The sequence below is a fragment of the Dasypus novemcinctus genome, chromosome 21, assembly GCF_030445035.2.
Source record: "Dasypus novemcinctus isolate mDasNov1 chromosome 21, mDasNov1.1.hap2, whole genome shotgun sequence".
In the NCBI taxonomy this organism is placed as follows: domain Eukaryota; kingdom Metazoa; phylum Chordata; class Mammalia; order Cingulata; family Dasypodidae; genus Dasypus; species Dasypus novemcinctus.
In genome coordinates, this window is record NC_080693.1 from 21,766,504 (window position 1) to 21,779,998 (window position 13,495).

The 13,495-nt window shown below is 44.3% G+C and overlaps 1 protein-coding gene across 2 annotated transcripts in view; it reads right to left on the reverse strand.

Moving 5' to 3' along the window:
• The window catches only part of SHISA6 (shisa family member 6), a 317,465-nt gene that overhangs the window by 283,669 nt on the left and 20,301 nt on the right, over positions 1 to 13,495 (reverse strand). For both annotated transcript variants that reach the window (XM_058283469.1, XM_004483146.3), the window contains exon 2: positions 9,199 to 9,359. In XM_058283469.1, coding sequence (XP_058139452.1) covers positions 9,199 to 9,359 — 161 coding nt within the window. The remainder of the gene's footprint in view (positions 1 to 9,198; positions 9,360 to 13,495) is intronic.

The following is a 13,495-nucleotide window of genomic DNA, read 5'->3' on the forward strand; positions in this document are numbered from 1 at the left end:
GTGGTAGAGTGAATCATGCACCCCAAGAAAGATCTTAATCTTAATCCATCCCTGTAAGTGTGAATTTATTTGTAAACAGGACCTTTAGATGATCTATTAGTAAAGGTGTGGCCAACTGTATATGGGTGGGTCTTAAACCGGATTAATAGAAGCTTTATAAGGACAAGTCCCCTGGAGGAGCCAGAAGGGAGAATTTCATGGGAAAAAGAGCAGAAACAAGGAGAGAGATGGAGATTGCCATGCCATGGGAGTGAGACAGGTAAATCAGGGAACGCCACGCTTTGCAGTGAGCCAACACCAGGACGCTGCATAATTTAAGGAAACCGCATCGCCTGTCCTGCAGCTTGACTGTGGACTTCTAGTCTACCAACTGTGAGCCGATAAATTCCTGTTGTGAAGCCAACCCATTGTGTAGTATTTGTCATAGCGTCTCTGGCAAACTAAGACAGCCCACAACAGCTGTAGGAAAGATGTACTTCTAATGGTTGCATTTTACAGATGGGGAAATCAAGGCAGGGTCTGGATTCAATCAAGTCTGGCTCTACAGTCTGTGTCTGTCAGTCTCTTTACCACCACCTCAACTGCCTTTATTTCCTGGTGAAACGCATGGGTTCCATTGAAAGGCTTCAGTCAGTGGGTGAAAATGAGAATACAAATGTAGAAAGACCCTGGAATAGACCACGGAAAGGTCTCCTTTGTCTGGAAATTCCTCAACCAAAAATCCCCCAGTGGAAGGCTAAAAAAGAGAAGACCTGAACAACCAAAAGTAATGAAAAAAGAATGGGCTAAAATGCAGGCACTTCCCATGAGAAAGCAGTCAGAGCCTATTGTCTCTTAACTTACCACACAGGCTTAGTAAGCTTGGTTAACTGCTTGTTCAGACTAGATTAAAAGCCATAAATTAGAAAGGGGAATGGATATGCCGCTGTCAGTAAAAGGGGTTAGCTGACTATAAGAAAGGAAATGAAAAAAAAAAAAATTCTGTAAAAAGCTGACCCTAGAAGCCACAGAGCTCTGCAATGTGCAGGTCATTTAGTACATCTATGCATTGCAGACATGAGACTATCTGCCTTATAGAATGCTCCTTCCAGATTTTGCTGCCTTAATGATTTGGGCAAGGCTGCCTGCTCTTTTGTGCACATTGCTCTACCCATCTGTTCCAGCCTTTTGAAGCCCTGGGCATTCTTCAAGCTCCTCTCCAGTATCAGTGCCTCCAGGGGAGCTCTGCTCTCCCACTTCTCCAGTATCAGTGCCTCCAGGGAGCTTTGCTCTCCCTCTTCTTCCACTGCACCCATACAAGGATGTACACACACTAGTTAACTCTTCTTCGGAGGTAAGGGAGCACTAGGGTTCCAGGTGTGTAACCCCAGGACCCAACACAGCATCTGGTACAGAATAAGTTCAGTTTAAATGACTTGGGAAGACAGAGTGAAAGGTATTGTATTTTAACCTAATGCCCCCCAAAAATCAGCTTTAGATGCTTCAGGGTGAAAATGCTTCCATTTTTTAAAGCTTGGGTTAAATATAATGCAAGCTCCTTGTAAAGCTGAGATAAATGATAACCTACTGTCTAAGTTTAATGTGGAGTAATAAAATACAAGAAATTTGTGTCTTGAGAAAGACTCGGAAGAACAGTGGTTCAAAGCCGAGGCTTACAATTGAATCCTGATTCTAGCAAGGACGGCATAAGTTACCTTGGGCAAGTTCCCTAATCTCTCCATTCTCAATTTTCTCTCTTGATAAGGGGAATAACAATGACTCTGAATCCTAGGACTTTTCTGATTAAATTAAATAATGCATGTAAGACACACATAATGGTGCCTCGTACTTTATATCAATGATATTATAGGCACCAATTAATGTCAGTCCTGAAATAAGGCATGACTGATGTCTCAACCACCAGCCTCAATTCAGTGAACTTCCTGGGGTTTCTGGACTCTGCAAAGAGGCAATTGTCAAAGAGTCAGCCTTCTTGTCCAGTCTAGGTCATTCACTGAGATAGACCTGCAGGGGCCAGTGTTGAATGGAGCCCAAGGACCCCATTGCTGACCGTGGTGCCAAGGGCAACCAATGCTTGGGAGAACAAGGGCAAGGGACAGAGGCAATGAGGCAATAGGTTATTAGGACAAAACACAATAAGGCTCCACTTGGGAAAGGCCATTGATAGAGTCTGCTGAACATGTTCCAAACAACAAGCACTGGTTTAGAAAGAAATGATCATCAAGAGAAAACTTGGGGTGGGGGTGGGGTGTCAGGAAATGGTCAAGAAGGTACCAGAGTGGAAAGACTGGATCACAGTCGAATAACATATTTTAATGGAGGAGCTGAGAATCCATCACTGCAGAAGACCTTCCAGGGTGAGAGATGGACCAATAGAATCTGAGAAACCATGAAAATGGATCTAGGAAGCAGTTAGCAAGAAGAAGGAAGGGGAGAAAAAATAAGTAGAGAAAGATGGAGAAGATCGAGATGTTAACAGAGATGACAGGCATGATGCCGATGACAATGAACATGGGTACTGATCATTCACTCTGAGCCAAGCCAGGGTCAAGCACTTAAAATACATTCAGTATGTCACCCAATCCTTTCAATGGCCTTTGAAGGAGGTACTACAAGCGTTCCTACTTTATAAACAAGGAATGGAATTGAAACAGCTGATAAGTGACTTAGTCAAGATCCTTCACTTGTAAGGATCTTATAAGGGGTCAGAATTCACACCCAGATCTGTCTGATTGCACAGATCACACTTTCAACTCAAACACAGGCCCCTACTCTCTACCTCCCACCGAGATGAACTCTGTTTTTCCTCACTGGCCAAGTAGAGTTGGGCCAGCTGATCTCACATCCCCGCAGAGCTCTAAAACCTTATAAAGGCTATCATTCTTAGCTTCCTCCAGAGCAAGATGGTTCTGTTCTGTTGGGAATGATTTACATGAGCAAAGTCCCATTTCCCATGAGAAGCTGAGGTAGACCAGAAGTTTCCCGGAGTTTATGCCCATGGTCCAGGTTGCTTTATTTCACTGGCAGCCCTAAACTTGGGCACCAGCTGGGCTTCCAAGGCCTCCACAAAGGAGTCTTTCTCAGCAGGGTGAGCAGAGTGGGCAGGGCCCAGCCAAGGGAAATGAAGCTCCTGACCTCTGGCTATGCTGAGCTGCAGCATCCTGGGTCAGCCCCAGTCAGGAAGACAAGGGCACTGGAGCACTGGAGAGGTCTGGGCACTGGGAAGCCAGGCCCTTGGAGGTCGACCCCACCCCCAAGGACCAGTCAACCAAGTGACTGAGAGACACCATCATTTTACAAAGACAGATGTGGAAGGGACATATAGTTTTGATGGGAGTTCTTTGGTATGTGGCTACATAACAAACATCTATGCTTTGGCCCCCACGTCCATTTAAGTAAAGCTTGGATGTCATCATTTACTCACTCACTCATTCATTCCCTGGATAAATGGCTATTGGTAACTATAATATTCCAGGCAATGCCCTCAGCTCTGAGGATACCACAGTGACTAAATAGACAAAACCCCTGCCTACCTGGAGCCAGCGTTCTGACAGGGAAGAGAATTTAAACAAACGAATCAACAAACATTCAATGTTAGAGAGTATAACTGGTGATGTTTGAGCACCACATTTCACAACGCAAATATCTGATGGCAGAATAGTTCTGGCCACAGGAAGAGAAAGGGAAAATACAAGAATATGCGTGACATGTTGGAGAAATGGTCAGAAGGCCAGCAGAGCCCAGGAAGGGAAGCAAAAAGTAGTAGGAATTGAGGAGAGAGGGACACGTTGGGCCAGGCCACCAGGGCTGTGGCAAAGCCCACCTCCTTTGGCTGTCTAGTCTTCATTCTGGTCTCTGTGAGGCGTAAAGATTCACCTCCCTCAGCTCTGTTAGTTTGCCATGAAAGTGCATGGCTTTGACAAAAAGCAGGACGACTGATTCCACATTTACTCATCTCACAGTAGTATACAGATGGGGCATAAGTATTTATTTCCTCCATCTGATCCCACTCTTGACAATGGGAAGTTTTCTCTCAAACATCTGGAACCCTAACACATGATCTCATTGCAACTGGCATAGGGGTACCCCACTCTCCCCAGCTACCCCAAGTCAGGCTCTTGAGGAATGGGTCAGGCCAGGGAAGCATCCTAGGTCTCCATTCTTCCCATCCATGGATACCAAATCCACAGAAAGCCTCTGAGATCCTGAGCTCTGGGGACCTCCCCCATCTCCAGATGCTTGGCTTTGCTTGGTCCTCCAACCAATTCTGATATTTCTACTTGCACTTGCTTCTGCCCAGGTGTCCCCATTCACAAATATAAAATGACCCCCCCTCTCCACTCTCAGATGAGCCCAAGCACTCCCCTCCCTTCCACTCCCACCTGCCATGGGGAAGACTTATCCACTCAGCTCACTAACCAGGACCAAGCAGGCTCAACCTCACCAGTCTTGTGTGAACCGAAGCGCTACAGTCTTCAAAGGATGTTTTCCTCACTGGACAGGCTCCCTCTAGAACCTTGGCTCTCAAAGCTCAATGAACACGAGAATCACATGGGAAGCTTTTTAACATGCCAGTGCTAAGGTTCTACCCTATGTCCTACCACACACCAATTAAATCAGAATCTCAGGAGTGGAGAATTGGTGCTAGGATTTTCAGAATTCTCCAGACAATTCTAATATGCAGCCAAGGCTGAGAATCACTGTGCTAGAACAGTTTTCTTCAACTTGAATGTGCATACAAATGTACAGCTTGAATGTGAGGATCTTGTTAAATGGATTCATCAGGTCTGCAGAATGGCCTGAGATTCTGCATTTCTAACAAGTTTCCAAGGGATGTAGCTATCCTTGGTGTGTAGATCACACTTTAAGTATGAGAGTCTACAGGCAGCCAGATCTCAGAGGATGGAGGTGGGCTCCACTGGTTTTCTACATCCAAAGAAAGAGCCCATTATGGAGCTCCCTGCAAAGTTGGGAAAGAGCTTCTTGGAAGAGTTAGGATAAAAGGCTCATATAGAAGAGAAGAGGATTCTTCTGCTGATGTGGGATTAAGAGCACCCCAACCTAAGAAATGTTACAGGATCTACTCTCTATTATAAAGAAAGTGTACTGGAGCACTTGGCACAAAGTAGGTGCTCAGAAAACCTGTGTGTTACTTTTGTTATTGTTTGTATTATTATTATGGCATGATCCTCACTTTACTTTCCACACTAAACCAGTAAGCACTTTCAATGTCCGAAATGCTGACTGAGTCCCACATACCACTTTCAGTCTCCAGAGGACACGCCACAGGCAGGGGTCAATCATAGAAAGGCTTGGGTTAAGGGACTTTCAAGCCAGACTCAACCCCACAGACTCTGCCTGGTCTAAGGACCCCAAAGCAATGCCTTTGTGTCTCTCATTTACTTAATTCTTTTGCCATGATTCTTCCATAGCACGGATATGGCTAATACGGAGTGTTTGCTACGTGTTGGGATCTATTTTAAGTGCTCTCTTTAACTCACTATAGCTTTAAAACAGCTGTAGGTGGCTGGTCCTAAAAGCCTCTGTGACAAATGAGGAAACTCAAAAAGACAAAGCAACTTAGTGATCGGGACAGAAAACAGACTGAGGGGGGCTTTATTTCAGAGCCTGTGCTTTTCCAGGGATTCTCAAAACTTACTAAGGGATGTCACTAAAACATAGATTTCTACTCAGCAGGTGAGGAAGAGCCTGAGAGTCTGCATGTCTAACAAAATCGGAGGAGATACTGATGCTACCGGTCCATGACCAAATTTTGAGTAGCCAGACACTATGCTTCGATGCCTTCTAAAATTTCAGAATATTTTCCTATGTCCCCCTGAAACAGGGGTTCTTAACCTGTTTTGTTCCACAGACCCCTCTGCCAGTCAGGTGAAAACCACAGACCCCTTCCTAAGCCCACACTATACGATGTATTATTTAATAAATACATCACACCCGCAGCAACACAGCCCCTCAAGAATAATGTTTTTCTCAATTTCAGTTCAAGCTCACGGATCCCTAGTTAAGAACCCCTGCCCTGAAAGACTCTTGCCACCATACTCTGACAATCGGTGGTTTGTCAATTTGATGACTGGCAAAAATCACAATCTTCATTTTGGTCTTTTTAACTTTTTTCAAAGTTCTGTTTAAACCTCTGTTCAAATGGCAATATTCTGTGGTAAAAGATAGCAGCTATCTGAAAAAGCAGTTGTCTGTTGTAAGCTTGTAGAAGTTGCAGTTTGTTACAAAATTGCTTTTAAATTTAAGAGTTCACCAATGAGAGTGTTTTCTGGGCCAGGGAGACAATTCCCACCCTAAAAGGAAAGTGGAGATTTTCAATGTGAGAAATACAGGGAAGGATTCTTGAAACACAGAAATGAAGTGTATAACTATAAGCTTTCCTTCTCAGCTCACTAGAAGAAAGGATGTCTAGAGAAACCAGAAGAATGACTGATCTTCCTGCCCCCTGAAGGGAACTTAAGGGCAGAGCAACACTGACCACTTAATTAGCCTGAATTCGGAGGCGGGGAACTAGTTCTCCTAGGAACCAGGCAGAGAAAACTAGAGCAGACAGTGGTAAGGATAAACTCCTGGGGGGGGGGGGGGGTAATGGGACTGAAGTTCTAGAGTGGCATATGAGGCTCTAGAAGAGCCTGATTCTAAACCATGGATTTCCAGCCAAATGAAACTACTCCACTCAAAGCTAGCAATCATACCAAGATTATATTTTAAAATGATAGATTAAATAAAGGATTAATTCTGATGGGCCTGTACCTTCTTATACAATTTCTACAGCCCCTTGATTGTCAAACTTTGCTCCACATTAGAATCATCTGGAAAACTTTAAACACTGCCCATGCCCAGGCTATACTCATCATCAATTAAATCCCAGTCAATAGGGGTGGGACCCAAGCATCATTAAATTTTAAAGCTCCCCAGGTAATTCCAAAGTGCAGCCAAGTTTGAGAATTCCTGGCATAGCTTTTCAGTGTCCTCACTGAATCCAACTAGATGGATGGTTCTTCACCCTGGTTGCATGCTAGAATCACCTTGGGGAGACTTAAAAATACTGAAGCCAGTATGCATCCCTAGAAATTCTGGCCAATTTGTGAGGCCCAGGCATCAGCATTTTTAAGACCTCCCCAGGTAATTTCTAATGTGCAGATAAGGAGATAGCCACTGGAGCAGATGTCTTTGTTAAGATTATTTCCATTGCCTACATTTTACGGTTCTATGATACTAAGACTGAAAATGCATCTTAGACTTTTTGTAAAGATAGATCCCTCACCTTTACTTATTTTTTTTATCCTGAAAATTTAAAATCACAGTCAGTACTTTATTGACAAAGTCAGTGAAGTTGTCTCACTGAAAAATGGTGACTGGTACAGTTGCTGATTTCAAAGCAACTTAATCTCATTTTGCAGCTTCTAATTAAAAGCCAAAAAATAAATCAATATATTATTAAGACCAAGAATTTAAACACCCCAAAGTCCAACTATTTCAACTTACTTCAAAAAAATATAGGCACACATTTCACAAGTTCAATCACAGAACATTAGAGGTCTAAGGAAACTAATCCAGTGTCTTTGTTTTACAGACGAGGGAACAGAAATGCAGGGGGAATCCCTTATACTTTCGATGTAACTTTTCTGTAAATCTAAAACTTAAAAAAAAATAAAGTTTATTATATGAAAATAACACAAATGGAGACAATGAGGCTTAGAGAGATTAAATCAACTGCCCAAGGTCACAGGTAGTAAATGGCAGGCCTGGGATTTAGAACCAGTTCTGTCTGACTGCAAAGCCTATATTCCTCACCTTTACTTTTAAATCAGTGATTTCTATCTTTGAGGGAGGACTGATGAATCACCTTCAATCACATGAAAAATGTTGGATGAATATGTCCATATTTTCAAGGGATAAGGTCCTTAGATTTTATCAGAGATTCAAAATTTAAGACTATTACCTTAAAGACAAACCTTCAACTTAAAGCTTAATAAACTTCAGAAAATAAAGAAGAATGGAAAATCAATCTGATTTCAGCCGTACCTTTGCTATCAATTTGAATGTTGCATGAACCCACTGCCACCTAGTGGTTACATATCCTTATTGCAGGTTTAGTTCAGATTATATAACCTATCCTTTGAAAAACTGTCAGGTGAAAGATGTGAAGATTTCCAATCCCAGCATCAAAACAGAAGCTGTGCTTGAGGCTGGGATCAGTGTACTGACTGGCTGGTGAAATTCACAATGAGAAATGACTTCCCAAACTGCATTTGAAAGAAGACCATTCTCTCAGATAGTTTAGATTCATGTTTCCAACTGGATAAGGATATTAGGGTTTTCCAGTCCTGGAAACTATTCATTATCTTCTTTGGTTTGAATCCTGGCTTTTCTCTTACTAATCATGTGACCTTGGGAGAGTTAATTTAACCTCTCTGTACCTGATATGAAATGGGGAAAATATATAGCTACTTAGATCATGGTAAAAAGTAATAAAAAATTACCTAAAGAATGTTCAGCATAATGTTTGGCACACAGAGAAACATCCCAATAAATGTTAGGCTATTATTGTCATTACTGCAGTTTTTATTATCATTAATATCTTAGTGACTATTTTCAAGCCACTAAATTTCCTTGAGCTTCATTTACTCATCCATAAGTCATGAAAATAAGCCCTGAGCAGTTTATTTCATAGGGTTATATTGATGATTAAGTAAAAAGGAAGAAGGTCTATTGTTATTAAACAGCAACTCATCATATATCCAGAGAATCTTTAAAGCATAGGAAAGGGTCATTAAAAGTACAAATATAATTCCTACTACCCTCAGGAAGTGCTCTTTGGGATTCCAATAGTTGAGCAGGCTCTCTATCTGGGTGCAGCCATTTCTTTTCACATACCTAGCAGCTTAAGCTGCGGGTGAATGGATGGTCTGCCATGGCTACTTCAAGATTCCCTTTAGGGAAAAGAATTATCCCAGCCACTCCCTCAATCACAGATGCCCTAAGTCATCTGCCCTCATTCCACCCAGACTGCCTGCAGTGCCTCCCATTCTGAGCCCACGCCAATGGGACAGAACCCAGGCTCTTTCACAAGCCTGTCTGTCAACAAGGGAAACCCTCACCTGCCCAGGCAGAAACCTCATGGAAACCCCTCACCAGCTTCAGAAAAGACTCAGGTGGTCTGTTCTCACTTACCTGCTGTCTGTTTGGCTGTGCGCACGGGGGTGTAGTGGTTTTTGGAGGACGATCTGACTGGTGTGTTCTCTTTGGGAGAGGTATCGATAGCCGAGATAGTTTCTCTTTCACAGTGTGCTATGGGGATTGGTCCTTGTTGCCTTAAGATGTCAGCCAGCGCCCTAAACAAGGAGGAGATCAGACAGTGAGATTCGCTGGGCAGGTGGGCGGAGCCATGAAGGGAGATGGCTTCCTTTTGCACACCCTTTGATTTAGGGAGTGAGGGGAGAGGTCGGAGACACGGCATTGAGTCCTCAAAAGGCAGAGCTTCACCAGGAGCTAGTGTCATTGAGAACACAGGGTAGAGTTGCTCACGCCTTGGGGAACATGCACTATAAGGCTGCAATCATGGCTCCTTTCCTCTCTTTAATTCATTTCACATTGAAGAACTCCGAGCCCTTTCCAAATCCTAGCTCCCCCATTGCTCACGATGGTAGCTGGGTATCGACAGCAGCTGGCCAATGGAATGTCACAGCAGTGAAAGGCTGACCCAGTTGGCCTCAAATGCGGCAGCAGATTACTAATACCGATGGGGTGAGGAGGGGACTACCCATCAAAAACTATACACTGAGGAGCTTGTACTAGATACTGGTGACACAGATAAGGACGACACACAGTTCCTGCCATCAAAGAAAGGTGTGATTTAGCCACAAAGACAGGATACACAGATCCAAAGACAAGTATCAACAAGAACACATGGATGGAGTGGACAGCGGATATCGCTGGAGATTAGAGAAGGGAGCAGTTACCAACACAGAGAAAAAACTGCACGGGGAGAAGGAGAGACACACAGAGACTCTTCTGTAGCTAGAGAAGGTCACCTCTGCAAGAGACACAGTGTTTATTCACTCAACACCTAGCTCCAACAATGAAGGGTGCATTTCTAGAGTACTCAGCATGCATCAGTCACTGCAGGGACAAAGAGGGGTACTCAGGACACAATCCCAGCCATCTAGGGGCTCACAATTTAGGGGCAATTGCCTTGTCCCTGGATCTCAAACCCTCTTTGGGCATGACATATAAGGCAACCACTCTCAATGGGAAACAAAGACACAGGGATGGATTGAGGAGTCAAAGATGGGCATGGACAAGCCACAAGGAGACCACTACCCGGTGGGTGCAATTTCAAGGCCGGGTTCCCTCTGGATCTCACAGGGTCACCTGGCTCTGATTGTATCCCTTTGCAGCATGCGCTGGACAAGGGCTCTTCTGTCTACTCAAGGGGTGACTCTGAAGGATGAGCAGGCCTCATCCTTCAGGCCTCCCGAGCCAGCCTGCCCCCCACCCCCATCCCGAGACCCTGCACCATGCCCCACCTAGACCCTAGGCGTCACACTGGAAATCAAAGGCTCTGCCCCCTGCTCCCTTGGAAAGCAGCAGTTCAAAACGCATTGGCGAGCAATTTGTCTCTGTCCATTACGCCGCCTCTGACTTGCCGAACCTTCCTAAGAGAAGAGCGTCAAGCTGGCAATCTTATCATTTAGTGGCATTTATACAGCAATTTCAGACTTTCCAAATGCTCTCCTCTCGCTGCTTGCTTTCCTCTCAGCCTTGTCAAAGAAGGAGCAGACACACGCCACTGCCCCCACTCACTCCTGTGGACTAAGGGGAGACGGCGGCGTCTTCCTGGTTGGTAAAGGGGGCCATGGCAGTCCTGAGCTCCAGGCCCAGACACTTGAGATTCAAAGCCTGAGAAGAACATTCTCCTAGAAAATCAAGGCTCTAATTCCAGTTCGGCCACTGACTAGTCATGGCAGGTTTGGTATGTTTGTTAACTTTGGAAATTTAATCTGCACCCCTCCATCAGGAAAAAGGGGGTGGGGGGAAGAGGACATGGCTCAACTGATAGAGCATCCGCCTACCATATGGAGGGTCCAGAGTTCGATCCCCAGGGCCTCCTGACCAGTGTGGAGCAGGCCCATGCACAGTGCTGCCGCATGCAAGGAGTGTTGTGCCATGCAGGGGCACCCCTGCATAGGGGAGCCCCACGCGCAAGGAGTGCACCCTTCAAGGAGAGCCACCCTGCGTGAAAAAAAAAAAGTACACCTCACCCAGGAGTGGCGTTGCACACATGGAGAGCTGACGCAGCAAGATGATGCAACAAAAAAGAGTCAGTTTTCTGGTGCTGCCTGACAATGCAAGCGGATGCAGAAGAACACACAGCAAATAGACACAGAGAGCAGACAACGGGCGGGGGGGAGGGAGAGAAATAAATAAAATAAATCTTTAAAAAAAGGGGGGGGTGGGGTTTAAACTAGATGACTCCTAAGATTCCTTCTAATTCTAAAATTTTTTTAATTCTGAAATTTGATAATTTTATTATTTATATATTTTATTGCACATCCAAGCAAGTTACCTTGATTCCTTCCCCTGTCTAGTTATCAAAGACTCTTTTCTACCGCTCTTTTGTGATAAGAAAAACAGTGAGTCAAAAGTTATCGTAGACATATAGATCAATGGAATAGACGGTCAACTGACTTTTGACAAGGGTGTCAAGACAATTCACTAGGGAAAGACTCGTCTTGTCAACAAATGGTGCTGGGACAATGAGCTAGACACATGCAAAAGAATCAAGTTGAATGCCCAACTCACCACCCAAAAATTAGCTGAAAACAGATCACAGACCCAAATGTAAGTGCTAAAACTATAAAAACTTTTAAAAGAAAACATAGCAGTAAATTTTTGTGACCTTGAATTAAACAGTGGTTTCTTAAAAAGGACACCAAAAGCAAGTCACAAAAGTAAAAATAGATTAATTGGACTAGATCAAAATTTAAAAACTTGTATTTCAAAGATATCATTAAGGAAGTAAAAAAAAAAACCCACAGGTGAGAAAGTATTTGCATTTCACACCTCTGTTAAGGGAACTGTATTCAGAATATATAAAGAACTCTTACAACTCAACATGAAAAAGTCAAATGGAAGTATATTAGTGGTCACCAGAGATGGCAAAGAGAAAGACTGCCAGTGGGCGTGGGGTTTCTGTTTGGGAAGATGACAAATGTTCTAAAATTAGATAGTGGTGATGGTTGCTCTCTGAATATGTAAAAATCACTGAATTGTAGACTTTAAAATTTAGGAGTGAATTTTATGATACATGAATTAGATTTCAATAAATCTATTATTTTTAAAAGTAAGTTCTATTCCCTAGTCTTGCTTCCTAATTTCTTATGAAGGCTCTTACATCTCGTCTCTAGTACCTACACAGGAGAATGGAGCCCTGCAGTTAAATTCACTGCCTGTGGGAGACCAAGCCTGGCCCTAGATCCGTGGTGCTCATCCCAGCTGCTGTGCCCTCCAGGGGACATGTGACAAAGCCCGGGGACATTTTTGGTTGTTATGAATGGGGAGCAAACCCCAAAGCAAAGAGTCATCGGCCCCACATGTCAACAGAGCCCAGGCTGAGCACACCTGCTCTACTTCTACACAGCATGAGGTGAAAGGAGATTTAATTAATTCTCAGGGCAATCCCCACATTTCAACCAATAGGTCCAGAGATCGGCCCCTGGGCTGGGCTCTGGGGGACACGGTGAGGCTGGAGACACTAAAATGAACACCCCTCAAGATGGGTGCTGGGCTCTCCTGGCCAGGGCTGCATCCTCGAGGCCTTGGCACCTTACCCGGCCCAGACGGGCCCTCGGTGACTGTTAGGTCAAGTAAGGAGTGAAGACAACATTCCCATCCCTGCCTTTGGGGGGTTTTCCTTGGAGCCTCACCTTTGTCTCCATTAACAGTTTAAAAGGTGGTTCCAGAGAAGATGTGCTCTGGGCACCTTGGCCCCGGAGGGGGAGGGAGCAGAGAAGAGATTTTCAGCAGTCCCGGAGCTCTGAGGCCTGAAAGGGGGAAATTCTGGGCTCCACCCGGACTGCCCTTTTCTACGACCATCATTCCTGTGGATACCGAGCTTGCTGGCTGAAGGGTAAGTTTTCATTTTTTGTTTGTTTTGTTTTTTCAGGCAGTCCCAGGGATTGAACCCAAGATGTCATGCATGTGAGGCGTGTGCTCAACCACTGAGCCCCACCTGCTCCACTCAAGAGTCAGTTGTTTCTTTAATGGATAAATATGAAGTTCAGTCAGCACAGAGGAAAAAAGTTCACATCATTGCAGAAAACAAATAAAACACTTAATTGTCCAGGCAGAAACCCGTTACAGTACAACAGGTAATTCACACTTTAGATCTCTTTGGTTGGGTAATTAAGCACAGACACGGTCTGGGTGCCATCACCTAACAGTGCAGTAAAGCCATTGGCTGTCCCAT